The sequence below is a fragment of the Telmatherina bonti genome, assembly GCF_933228915.1.
Source record: "Telmatherina bonti genome assembly, chromosome: 9".
Taxonomy (NCBI): Eukaryota; Metazoa; Chordata; class Actinopteri; order Atheriniformes; family Telmatherinidae; genus Telmatherina; species Telmatherina bonti.
In genome coordinates this window covers 10,823,425-10,838,122 of record NC_136627.1, presented here as the reverse complement: position 1 = coordinate 10,838,122, position 14,698 = coordinate 10,823,425, and the positions used below count along the sequence as shown (strand labels likewise).

Genomic DNA, 14,698 nt, shown 5'->3' with positions numbered 1-14,698 from the left:
GTGAAAGTCCAACACCTTTTAGACCGTAGGTGTCCGATGGCCAGCAGTGTAATTACATTTGGCCCACAGAGCAATACCAAATGACTACTAGAACTGGCCTGCTGGTCTGATACAGCACACATTCTGCCAATATTACAAACCCTGTGGTGGTTTGGTGCATCAATCAGGACACGACCCTCTCCTCTGTAGGCCGTAGTCATGGCAACTTCAAGCTACTGCAGCAGAGACGGCTAAATAAGCCCGGCCCTTCAGTGAGAGAGCCTTTGTGGAAAAAGTGCTTGATGAGAGTTTGTGAGTTCATGTGCCCTGAGAAAAACAAGCTTTTTCAAATGAGAGCCTGAGCAGAAACACAGCAGCTTAAATGGGATTTTTCCACTGAGGTTTAATGAGTTTCATTTTATTGTTACATCTGGAAGATTTTTTCAGTCAAAATCAATGTTCACCCACAAGTTTGTCCAGTTTTTAAATTTTGAGTTTGACACCCCTAATTTAGAGATTTATAAATGACTAAAAGAACCTTAAAATCAATCCTGAAATACAAGGTGAGTCAATGCAGCGATTTAATGTGATGTATTCTCACTGTTACGGCCCAAACTCTGCTAGGGCAACTGAGCCGTACAAAAGAAAGACCTGTGGCAAGGTGTACACATGGACCAGCATAGATTTATTGTCCAATGGGGGAAGACGAGGCAAGAACAGACCAGAAATTGCCTCAAAATAGCCAAACCAAAAGCAAAACAAGCTCAAAACAAACTCACCATCTGGTCCTCGTCGAGCCGCAGAGTTCTGGCGTAACTGGGAGTTGGAAATTATAAGTAACTTTGGCATGTTGCATAGAACTGTGATTTTATTTAGCTAAGTTTGCAGATGAGGCGAGTGGGGGGAGGGGGGGGGAGGGGGAGTAGCGGGAGGCATGACACATGACAGACATTGTATTGGCTTACAGGCAGGACTTAACAGCAAACCTTGCGATGACACGATTCAGCTTTTTGCTTCTTCAAAAATAAATAAGTAAATGCGAAAGATTTAAACAAGTATTTGATTATTGCAACTAAAATATCATAAAACATAAATAGTTTGAACACAAATATTTTCACAATGTTGGCAGCTGGTGAGAGGATGTTGAAAGTCACTAGAACTTTATCTACAAAAATGTATTTCTATAACAAACAAAAATAGATTTTAAATAAAAATAATGTATAATCTTATTTTTTATGTTACTGTATTAGATAGCCTGTGAATGATGCTTATTGTGCACGTAGCCAACCACCTGAAATAGACAGAGCTGTTGGAGAGTAAATGATGTGTTATGAAACTGGAAAAGTAATTATAAATGGGTAATGGAAGGAATTAACAGCTCACAGTTGGTTTGCTTGTGTGAATTTGGATGCAACTTTGATAAATGGAGTGTGTTGTGGAGAGTAAAGCAGCCGTTTAATAGCTGACCACCCTCACCAGCAGTCACAGCACACGGCCTTCTGACATGGAGAAGCTGATGGAGTCATTGAAGCAGCAGCAAATACAGTAGCAACCCCATTCATGCAGAAAGGTGTGTGTGAGTGTGTGTGTTTAGACAAATAACGAAGGCAGGAGGAAACACTGCAAAACAGTGGCTGTATGTGCACGCACAGCATTAACCCAACGATTAGCCCCATTTTGCAGACAACAATAGCCTGACTGCATGTTCCTGTTTACTGGAAACGAAGCCATTTGATTCATCAGTTTGATTCATTTGATGAGTTACATCCATGTTAACTACAATGTTTGCACACATCCAAAGTCTCCATTATATTTGTACCTTTCAAAACATGGAGAATTGCTAAAGTTTACCCCATTAAGTACACACACACACACACACACACACACAATTACCTTGCTCTGCTACTCTACTGCTGGAGCTGATAATGTGAAGAATCTAAACTCCATATAGCTACATTTCATTATTTCTCTCTGCAAATAGGATGTCATCATATTACGATGGTCAGAAAAGGCTGTTTACATTGCAGCATCCTATTCGGCCAAGAATTAATCTGGTAAACATGATATTTCTGTGCATGTGCAGTAAATATAGCCACCAGCACAATGATATACACTGAGAACCAGCAGCATGGACATAGGAGGAAGAAATCCTGAAAGGCTCTGAGGGATATATAAAATGAGAGATGAGGGGGACAAGAAGATTAACAGCAACATCCTTATATGAATTACGGCTCATTCTTCTATTCATAAACTCCCATTTAAATAATTCAGCTTTTTCTACACCTCTGTCTTCCTACCATACAAAACCCACAAGAAGCATCCAGGCTGTTCCTCATACGAGATTACTCATACCAGCTGCATTTTAACTTTGAGAGGGTCTTTTTTTTTTAAATGTACTTTGTACTCAGCAGGTGTTCTCAATCAATGTGCCCCCTCCCTGCCCAGGCCTGGCTGGGAGTGGGGCATTGTCATCCATCTGTGTGGGAAGACTCTTCAATTATTAACCGACACATTAGGACTACAAGTGCTCCCTTCATGTAGTCAGCTGTAGTCAGCATAACAAAGAAATGCTGCTTTGGAAAATAGGTTGTTGATTTAGTCAGGAGACGGTCTGCATGCTGTGTCCTGTAGGGGATAAGTGGATTATTTGTTTCTGTTAAGCTGCTGTGCAGAACATGTAATTGTAAAAACTGCACATTACCACGCTGCTTTGGAAAAGAGAGACAGTGGGGTTTATAGTTGTCTTGTCATCATCCATCCCCTTTTCCCTGTTTTGGTAACAATAAATCCATCATGCCTCACACGCAGAGGAGACCAGTAGAGGAATAACAGTGTGGCTTGTGTTTTGCAAGCAACATTATGTACATTTCTAACCTTAAACCTCCAACTTCTGACTTAAATGGATGACTTGCTAGTAGAGGGGATGCTTTCCCAGGTAAACCAGGCAAATGCTTGGGTTCCTGAGCCAGAAGGGGGCTTCAGAGGGCTAATCCACTTTGAATGGCCAAAGCATTGGTCATGTGGATACTTTGCAATGACAGAAAGGGGTCTCACCTCTTGTCTGCGCAAGAAGCGGTCCTTCATTTGTAAACAAACACGATTCCTCTAGGTTTTGAGAAAATTAGAAGTTTTCTATCTGGCAGCTACAAAAGAAACAGAAAAATAACTAACAGCAAAGAAGAGGCTAGGACAGAAGAAAGTAGACCGGGACAGAAGTAAGCAGACTGTGGCAGTGGTATGTAGACTAGTACAGAGGTAAGAACACTGAACAGAGCTACGTAAACCAGATAGAGGTAAGTAGACCAGTACAGTGGTAAGCAGACTGGTACAGAGGCAAGAGACTGGGCAGCCAGGTGGTAAGTAGACTGTAGCTGTGGTACCTAGACTAGTACAAAGATAAGTAGACTTGGACAGATGTAAGAGACTGAGAAAGAGGTAAGTGGGAGGCTGAAAATAAAAACAGATAACTTGCATAATATCAAATTAAAGCTGTTTAGTTCATCTTAAAAGTAGGGTAAAGAGATCCTAGAAAAATTGTTTGAGCAGCTACATTTTGAAAATACTTACACATAATATTTAAAAATCCAAACCCCTTTTGTCAGACTTCCCCCCGAAGTCAAGGCTCCAAAGCACAGAAACTCAAAGTACTTGTTCCCGAGGGTTTGAAGGAGGAGGGACAACTAGCAGTTTAGTTTGACAGACATATTATCATCCAGTCATCGCAGTGTGAAGGGGATTTTAAGTAAAATCCTAAAAGTACTCCTGGAAAACATCTCCTACTCCTTCACGTGTAAAGCTACTAATGCTAAATAAAAGAATTTGTAAGCAAAAAATCTGAGATCTGCAAGAAACTCCAGTTCAGTGTTTATAATTTGTTTTCCATGTCCAGCAGTCTTCATGTGCCGTCTTAGATGAAAATGTCATCCTAAAGGTTCATAATGCAGGTTTCAGCATTTATTTTAATTTTCTATGATGGAATGGAATTATCTTAAATCTTATTGGCACTTCGAATTAAATAAAATAGTAAATAAAGTAGAAGAAGTAAAAGCTGTTAAAAAACATTTAAACCTTGCAGCTGCAGAATTTACTTCTGCAACTCCTCTAAAGACATTAATAACAAGTTATACCATATCATAACAAAAATCCCTGGTTGGGGGGCTCCCCTGTGAAATTTCTTTTGGGGACCCAAGAATTTCCTCTGAACTTTGACATTCATAATGCACATTACTAACAATTCAACAACTGTTTTGTTGTTTTCCAGCCTGCAGCATCACGTGAAAGCAGCATTTTGCACTGCATGACCGACCAGAGGTTGTAGCTGTGTTCCCATTACCCCTAGAATTCCACACAACATAAATACTGAGTATTAGGAGAATACTGGGACTAGAAACACCTGAATGCTGAAAAACAGCTCAATATTATTTGAAAAGTGTTAACGCTCCATAAGGAGGTTTTTCAAATGTGCTAATATAGACTTGTATTGTATTTTTTGCATTTACACGTCAGTGTGTATGATGCAAGAAGTCACATGACCAGTTCATTTCAAGTAGAGATGGCTTCTGGATGACTTCTCTCATCTTCTGATGAAGACTGGCAGAGCTGCTCCAAAGAGCAAAATATTTTGTATCTCCATCCTGCTCAAAGTGGAGACTCACGGGACGAGATTTTTACGAGAATTACGGCTTATGCACCAAAATAAACTCATCTGCAAATTGTAGTTGTACTCTGTTGAAAAATGTAGATTGTGTTGTGATGTCTCTTTGTTACGGACGATTCAGGGTTTGTTTTTCTCTCACTTGCATCAGTTGAAGGTTGCAGGTTATTAGACATTACTTTGTAGTTGCTTCTTTGGATTTGCTTTGTTGATAGATAGATAGATAGATAGATAGATAGATAGATAGATAGATAGATAGATAGATAGATAGATAGATATAGATATAGATATAGATATAGATATAGATAGATAGATAGATAGATAGATAGATAGATAGATAGATATAGATATAGATATAGATAGCTAGATAGATAATAGATAGATAGATAGATAGATAGATAGATAGATAGATAGATAGATAGATATAAATATAGATATAGATAGATAGCTAGATAGATAGATAGATAGATATAGATATAGATAGATAGATAGATAGATAGATAGATATAGATAGATAGATAGATAGATAGATAGATAGATAGATAGATAGATAGATAGATAGATAGATATAGATATAGATAGATAGCTAGCTAGCTAGATAGATAGATAGATAGATAGATAGATAGCTAGCTAGATAGATAGATAGATAGATAGATAGATAGATAGATAGATAGATAGATAGATAGATAGATAGATAGATAGATAGATAGATAGACAGATAGATGCACATTTTTAATAAATGAAATTACTGCTGCATCACTTTCCAACTCCAGTGTCAAATTTCCCAAAAGGAAACCCAGAAGACGGAGCAGTAAATTGAACCCACATATATGTTGACTGAACAAGGCAGAGAAGAAATGTACTCACAGGAGAATAAATATTTGAAAAGACTCTAGATTGCCTAAGAGCTGCGTGCATTAAGGCATGTGTTCATATTCTCTTTTTCACCAGCAGAAAAAAGCACTTGGGAGCTCTTCATCGCAGCAACTCGTCAAAAAAAAAGAAAAAAGAAAAAGAAACAATAAAAAGGAAAAAGAGTTCTTAAGCACAGGAGGCTTGACTTCACAGCTGACAGTGAGCATACTGTGATCAGAGCGCAACACGCACCAGAAACCTGCAGTCTCCAGCTGATTTTCATCAAACAAATGGGCTTTTCTGTCCTTCTGATCATTTCTTCCACATGTGTATCATATGACTACAGGTTGAAATATAGAAACTATTTAAATATTAATTTAAGTACTTTTTTCTTTATTTTTCTTACTAAAGTCACAAGTTCCAATAACATCACCCTGATACTTCTGCCTCACTCAGACCCATTACTGTAGTTATCATAGTTATTTGTATTTATATCATTTGCTGTAATGTATCGGATTGTTCTAAACAAAGTTTAACAAGATTTTGTTGAAAAAAGAAAAATAAAAATTGTATTAATTTATTAAACAACCCCAGCCAGTGATTATTATCAAGCCAAATTTAACACATAAAACACTTTTTATACAAAAAGTAGCACAAAGTGCTTTCCATAGAAACTATTTCAGCACATTAAAAACAAGTCTGCAAACACCCAAGTATTAAACATAACGCACTCCTGATCATAATCTCTCTCAAATAGCCTACACACATGCACACACACACTCACACACACACACACACGGCTTAATGGTGTCGTGAGGAAAGGATATCTTGGGGATCTTTTCGCACCAACAAGTCAGGTCAGTCATGACCACAGACACCATGCCACTGGAAACCCCCCAGATCAGGGCAGGCCAGGCTCCACACCACAGCCTTAGGGCTGCTCTGCTGGACCCCCACCGCCACTCAGAGCAGCCCTGCAGACCGAGCAGACATAGCCCCCGGCATGAGGATCCCCCGGAGCAAAAACACTAAAGTTAAAAATGGTAAACAATGAGACCAAATAAAAGCAGCAAATATAAAACAGAAATAAAGAAGCAAATTAAATTAAACAAAATGAAACAAAAGTTTGTCTATAAGCTAAGATGAAAAGGTCCCTGCAGCCGGAGGTTCTGCAGGGATGAAACCAAGTTTCACCAAAGGTTCCAGTTCTGACTTTGGGAACAACTAAGAGGCCGGTACCAGAGGTTCAGGGTCAGGAACGTTACTTTAAAGCAGTAATTAGTTCTAGTTACTCACTACTTGCTCCAAAAAGTAACTCCGTTAGTAACTGAATTACTCCATGATAAAGGTAACTGTTACCAGGGAAAGTAACTGTTTGTGCTACCATGAAAAAAAGTATCTATATCTGATGTCAAAGAAGTTGGAGTATTTTTCACAAGTCAGATGAAATGAGTAAAACAGACAGGTGCTTGTACATAACCTTCCATATTTGTTGCAGATCAACAGACGGCAACAGACTTATCCTGCACTTCAAGTGTTATCTTTGTAAGAAGTATTTTATTGACAACTAACTTTATGCCGAGGGATTGGGCAGTTTATGGAATCAGTCCACAGCAACTCTTCACATTTAACGTTCAGAAACGGTAAGGCTTTTGCAACGATGGGACAAAACTCTGGTTACTCTGGTACTGAAAAAATGATGCTGTTTTTAACGCTGTTACTGCCAACACTGCAGAAGACCTCAGGGTGTGAGAGAGCTCATTTCCTAAAAGCAGGTCATATAAATGAAAAGGGCAAAATCCATTTAGACATTTTGACAAATAAAACCCTAAAAATTGATTCTGAAACACAAAAGGAGGCAAAGCAGTCATTTAGAAAATGTACACTCGCATCCGGCTGACTTCTGAAGTAATTGTAGGTTAAGAATGCTTATGGAAGAGCAGAGAGCAAGGCATCACATTATTCTACTAGAAATAGTACGCATCAACACCTGTGTGCTGGCGAGAGAGATATGGGTGGACTCTGGCGATGGTTTTAGATGATAAAATCATGCTTCTTTGACATTTCTAATATGCAAAATAAAATCCAGCTGTGAGTTGAAAAGGAAACCCAGATTTCGCACACAAAAAGGTTTACACCTAAACAATTTAGGCAAAACAATCTATCTTGTCTTTATGACCAGTAATCAAAACCTCAGTTTAGCCCTGGTTAGGCTGGAAAAAAGCCATCCACAATGTTATATTTAAAATCCAGCTTCATTAACTGGTTTTATATCAGCAGGAGACGCCGATATAAAGCTGTGCATCATCAGACCAAAAAGATAAAGCAGAAAAGTCCATTGTATACATATTACCAATATGTTATTAGGTTTGTTTCACCAGGAAGCAACAAGCATTTAACAGAGACATGGCATAAAAACTGTATCTGACATATCCACAGTGGTCTCATTTATTACAACAATCATATGAAAGCATCACAGTTAATTTGACAATGATACATGAGGGTTTGGTATTAAATAGCCATTCGATTTCAAGCAAACACACACACACAGTGTACAGCATAAACATTGTAAGCAGCAACACATGTGTATGTTATCTACAAGGTCATGGAACCTACGAGATTAAAGCGCACACAGGTGAGCTGCCGCTGCTCACTTTGGGGAAGAGTGTTGGGAAGTGACTCATTCTGAAGCGCAGTGATGCTAGCATCACACTAAAGCGTAGCTTAGACTGACTCTAGATGAGATATGAGGAAATATTTCTTTTACATTGTGTGAGAAATTAGATTAAATGGACAGTAACATATTTCCTTCACTCAGTGGCATCTTCAGCAGGTCGACTTTGCCAGGATTTTCACCCTTGTTTTCCTTCAAAACTGCCTTAATTGGTGAAGATTCTACAAGATTTTGGAAAGATTCCTCAGAGATTTTTCTACATATGGCCATGCAACATCACAGTTGCTGCATGTCCACAATGAGAATCTTCCAATCCGCCATGTCTATGATGAGAATCTCCCAATCCACCGTGTCTACAATGAGAATCTCCTGATCCTCCATGTCTACGATGAGAATCTCCCAACCCTCCATGTCTACCATGAGAATCTTTAGATCTGCCATGTCTACCATGAGAATCTCCCGATTCACTATGCCTACGATGAAAATCTTTAGATCCTCCATGTCGACGATGAAAATCTTTAGATCCCCCATGTCTACGATGAGAATCTCCTGATATGCAATGTCTACGTTGACAATCTCCCAATTCGCCATGTCTACGATGCGAATCTCCCGATTCGCTATGCCTACGATGAAAATCTTTAGATCCTCCATGTCTACGATGAGAATCTTCAGATCCGGCATGTCTACGATGAGAATCTCCCGATTTGTCATGTCTACCATGAGAATCTCCCGATTTGTCATGTCTACGATGAGAATCTCCCGATTTGTCATGTCTACCATGAGAATCTCCCGATTTGTCATGTCTACCATGAGAATCTCCCGATTTGTCATGTCTACCATGAGAATTCCCTGTTTCACCACATCCATGAAAAAATCTCTTGTTTCACCACATCACAGAAAGGTGGTCTTCTGCTGCTGTAGACCGTCTGCTCCAAGGTTAGGCATGTTGCATGTTCAGAGAAGATATTCTGCATATCTTGGTTGGAATCAGTGCTAATTTGACTTTCTGTTGCCTTTCTATCATCTCCAACCAGTCTCTCCATACTGCTCTGATATGGCAAAGACATTCTGGTCCAGACAACTGCTGCATACTGGATATTTTTTCTTCTTCAGACCAGTCTGTGTAAACCCTAGAGATGGTTGTGTGTGAAAATCCCAGCAGATCAACAGTTTCTGAAATACTCAGCAACCATGCTGTGTTCAAAGCCATTTAAAACATTTAGCCATGTCTACATGACTAAATGACCTGAGTTGAAGTGGTGCCTGATTGGCTATTTGTTTGAACAAGCAGTTGTATGGGAAGACCTGATATCGTTGTCCTTAGGTGTGTAGCAAATAAAATCTTCCTGAACCAGTTCTGTTGTGTAATAAGTGAGGGTTAGGGGTGCGGTTTTGTTGAAATTTCATGCTCAATTATAAGTTTATGAAAAGTGTGTTTTTTCTTTAGAAGATAAATTATTGTGTACTATGGATTCATTTTTCTGCACCTGTTATCGTCTGTACAAATGTTGAAACCTTCGTTTGTCGGCTCCTATCTCACTTAAAATTGTCCAGTTGTTGAGTTCTCAAACTGTTTTGTAAGATTGTTTCAATTCAAGGTTGAATTTCTGTGTGTATTTTGCTTGCCACCTGGAGATGTCAGATATTCTGCAAGTTTTGATTTAAAACTCATCTGTTCCGACACCAACCTGCTGCATTGCTGTTTCCTTTTGCCTATCAAACCTGTATCGCAGAATTAGATGAGTGACATGACCATTAGAGGCATGTTTCATTTTTGAGAATTCACAAAAATAGTCCGTTTCACCTCTTCTACTACCTACCATGCTGGCTCAGAGACATATCAGTGTTGGACTGCTTTTTAACTGAATCAGCAGAGCTCTTCATTCTTTCTTAACCTGCTCACAGAAATCAGAGAAAAAAAATACCTTGTTTATTTAATGGTTAATGGTTTGATTAAAGTGTTGAGCATAACCATATTTTCTCAGTTAGAAGAACCAACTCTCTTTCCATCACTAACATCGATTAACGCTCACCTTTAGCCCTTTAAAGCCTTTAAATCCAATAAAACCTTGAGAGAAAAATATAATTTTTTTTTAAATCTGATGTTTTTATTTGCCCCTTGAACAAAATATGAATAAGAATTAACAATTTATTTTTTGGAATTTTTACCATTTATCACCATATTATAAGTGAAAATGGTTGGAGTGTAGTCCTCTTGCTGGTTTTCCACCAGGATGAAGGAGACCAGTATCACTTTCTACAGACAAGTGATGCAAATTGTCTCAGAAACTGAATGTATCAAATATGATACGTTTGGCTATAAAGAGGGTTGACCTTGTGATCAACAATCCATCAAGAATACTTTATTCATCCCCAAGGGGAAATCCATTGGACAACTGGGAGGTGATGGACTACTGGGGACCTGACCAGGGTGTACCTTGCCTCTCGCCTGCTAACTGCTGGGATAGGCTCCAGCTTCCCCATCACCCTGAATCGGATTGAGCAGATTAGACAATGGATGAACAGAGTCAAGCAAATTTCTTTTTTTAAGCAGATTTGTGCTGTCTTTGTGTCTGTTTACTCGGCATACAATACCTCCGCTCTCCGACTGTTAAATCTAGAAAGATCTGCTTTATAAAGCTATTTGGGTTGAATTTGACTTTGACCTGTTCTCCCCACCAGGTAACATCCGGAACACGGAGAAGCTGAGCTACGACCGCCAGCAGCAGTATGAGATCCAGGTGACGGCCTGGGACTGCGGTCAGAAGAGAGCCTTACACAGCGTCCCCGTCCACATTGACGTCAAGCCGGTCTGCAAACCCGGCTGGCAAGGTTGGCTGTCGTCACAGCTCTGTGTGTGTGTGTGTGTGTGTGTGAGTGTGTGTGTGTCTGCAGGCTGTGTGTCTGACTGCGCAGTGTTGATCCAGAACCCCAGATGCACTTGTGTGCGATTATTTGAGTTTGCACAGATGCTTTATGTTCCCCGGTGTGCTAATTCATATTACAGCGTGTTCCTCATTTTTCTCCATTTGTGCTCAGAGTTTCTGGCGTCCTCATTTGTCGTCACCTACGTTTCTTAGTTCCACCTTCCTCTCTTCTGTTTTCTTTCTCTCTTTTTCCCCTTGCCTGACACACTCTCTCTCCTCGTCCCCTTTCTCCTGCCCTCCCTGAAGAATTGGCCTGTCAAGTTAGGCTGGTGTGATAAACAACACTTTACTGAGAGCACTGTGACTCAACCAATACAGCTCCTGGCATATCAGAAGGCAGTCATGGCAGCTATAACAAGACCCAGAGTAATGCAAAGACTAGCACCTAACTGCTGCAACAACAACGGTACAAACATCAGTCAGGGAAACTGCAGATGCAAACACTTGTCGGTGTGAGAAGCGCATGTGGTGAAAGACAAACACATGCATTGTTAATCCTCGTATCACTTTGTCCAATCTGTGCTGTTCTGTCATTCACGTGGTGACTCGTGCTCTATGGCATGCAGCCATTCATTGTCCCAAAGGACACGTTGCTAAACAGCAGTAAATGAGAACCCTGGCAACAGTTCAGTGACATTTACTAATCCCTGCAAAATGCTGTTAAGTTGTTTGCCTCTCAATCAATCCTCCACTGTGTGTTTTTCTCAAAACGGGGGCAGTGCGTGGCTGAGGGTTTAAATATCTTGACAGCTATCGGATCTGACTTGAGGATTATCATTAAAAGAAAAACAACACAATATATTTATTCCATTTTGTTTTCAACAAGTAAACCTTTTTTAAAATATTACTACTGCCTTAATTATTAATATGACATTAGTTCTTTTTGAAAAGCAGTCATCAATTTTAGGATTTACAAAACCTCAGGTCACCAAATGCAATCCCTAAAGAAATGGTCAAATAAAATCAAATTAAACTTTATTTATAAAGCACTTTTTCTACAATAAAATGCAACACAAAGTGCTTTACATGATATAAAAACACAACAAAGAAAATTCATCAGCCCCTCCCTTCTTACATTCAGACGCATACACTCATACACACACCCAAACAACATCAATTTCAACAGTACTCTTAAACATTACGCATACACCTACCTAGTTGTTTATTGCTGAGCACATATGAGCCTGGTAAAGAACACCATCGCAAGAGCCATCTCCACCAGGAGTCAGGTCTTTTCAGTTCTTTGTGCTTTGGATATATGGAATAAGCTTGATGGGACAGCACACACATACACAAACTAAAAAATGTTTTAAAAAAGGAACAAAGGACAGAAAAGTTAGCATAATATGCAGGAAAAATATATCCATAACATCTGACAGGTGGTGACCAGTATGGGTGTCACGATTAGGTATAAAAGTTTTTTTAAGACGAAGGATTTTTGTTAATAATTACTGAAAGAAAAACTTTATCAGAGAATCCATGATCACTTGGATTAAAGATATCTTTCTATACTAAAAAAAAACAAAACAACAAAAACTGGTCTATTAGCATCTACAAATTCCTATTAGCATCTACAAATTCCTATTAGCATCTACAAATTCAAAAAAACATAAAGGTTGTCGAGGGAAACTTGTTGCGTAAAGGCCAAGCATGACAAACTGTAATACCACTTTGATGGAAACCACATTTCTCATGAGTATGGCTCAGAAAGTCATTTTCACTCACCACAGTTCACTGCTGCATCTAGAAATCTATCCAAAAACTGTACTATGCAAGCAGGAAGCCATTTATCAGCTGTGCACAGAAACACCATCAGAGTCTCTGGATGCAAGCTTATCCTGTAAACACAAAGATGGCAGACATGCTTTATGGTCAGATGGGTTTGCATGTTGGCTTTGGGGGGGGGGGGGGGGGGGGGGGGGGACACTTTGAGTTTAATTGACTAATAATGCTGCTATCGGAAAAGGGTGCAAAAAATCCAGCTTTTGTAATGATAAGAAGTGTATCAATTTTAGGGATAAATTTACACGGAGGCTTTTGATAAAGCCAATGTTTGGTTTCTAAAAACGTTGGCTGCACAGCCATGTATATTTCATGCCATGACAGCATGGCCAAAACCAGGGCTACTGCATGCATCTGATACAAACAGAAACATCACTTAAGAGACAAGACAGGACAAGACAGGACAAGACAGGACAAGACAAGACAAGTAATCCCGCAGGACATTGTAGTGCCAGGGTTGCCATACAGTAAAAAACAATAAAATTTACAAACAAAAAGGAAGTAATCAGAAAGACTAAAAAAAGTATAAATATAAAGTAGAAAAATATGTACATGAAATATGGATATGGGAAGATAAGGTGCAAATAAGAGATCTTAAAGTGTCTATTGTAGTAGGGACTCTAACTGGTACTGTCCTGTGTGGAGAAAGGGGAGGAGTTCAAATGTTTTTATAGCTACAGACAGAAGAGACTTCCTGTGACGTTCTGTGGAGCACCTTGCTGCTCTTAGTCTATAGCTAAAGGTGCTGCGATAGGAAACCAATGTGCCATTTAGGGGATGGGACTTATTGGGGCCGGTCACGTGGTGTTTTTTAATTCGGAATTAAATGATTCGGAATTAACGTATTCTCCTACGAGTTTACATGAAAAGAATAATTCCGAATGAAGGTTTACATGAAACATGTCCTTACTTAATTCTTCTTTAGAGCGGCGGGTTGGGAAGGGTTCTGATTGGACAGAGGGTGGATGTGACGTATGACCGGAAATAAACAAATTTCGCTCCTTGCTTCTCATCTTTTCAGTCGTAACTTGCAAAAACTACATAATAAGTACCAGTTTTGCTGCTATTTTTATTATAAATGTGAAGTAGCAGCTCAACACGAGCATACTACTTCACTTTTTGCAGCAACTGAGAAGAAGAAGAAAGATAGACCACCGAACACGGGAGGCAAAACAACGTGCGTCATCGGGACAGGACAAGGAAACGAGCACGCTCAGAACGACCGGGATTTACTTAGAGCGGAATTATGATTTACATGACAGAGGAATTAAATAGATCGGAATTAAAATGCAAATAAACCAGACACTTACATCGTAATTAACTTTAATTCCGAATAGAAATTTGCATTAGTAATTAAGTGTTTACATGTTCATTTTTCATCAGTTTAAAGCAGAATTAACTTTTATTTAGAATTAAACAAGAAATAAAACTCCCATGTAAACGTAGCAATTGTTAAGTCGGGACGGAAAGTGTTTTAACAACCACAGAAAGTGCTCACTGCTCAGGTGGCTCGCGGCACACAACTAGCAAACAATGCTGCTGTCCACGGTGTTTAAAGAAATGGACTGGATCACCTACATCATTCTGAAAAATGAATGTTTATTAATGTGATTAGTTTAAATTAACAAACACCAGCAACCTTACAGATGAAATAAAAAATAACCTGAAAGTGGACTGTTTACAGCGTTGCCCCTTAGTGGCTCAGTGTTTCCAGGTCCCTTTAGCTTCCCTGTAGGATTTCTAAAGCATTGATGCAAAAGCAAATGCTGGAAAACCGGAGGTGAAAAAACAGATTACCTTTAACATCCACATGAATGCATGTAGGAC

The 14,698-nt window shown here is 39.2% G+C and overlaps 1 protein-coding gene across 1 annotated transcript in view; it reads left to right on the top strand.

Moving 5' to 3' along the window:
• LOC306760935 (calsyntenin-2-like) overlaps window positions 1-14,698 on the top strand; it is a gene marked incomplete at both ends in the record, with an annotated part of 361,417 nt that overhangs the window by 219,351 nt on the left and 127,368 nt on the right. Inside the window, one exon of the mRNA XM_079246988.1 lies at window positions 10,845-10,994. Coding sequence (XP_079103114.1) covers window positions 10,845-10,994 — 150 coding nt within the window. The remainder of the gene's footprint in view (window positions 1-10,844; window positions 10,995-14,698) is intronic.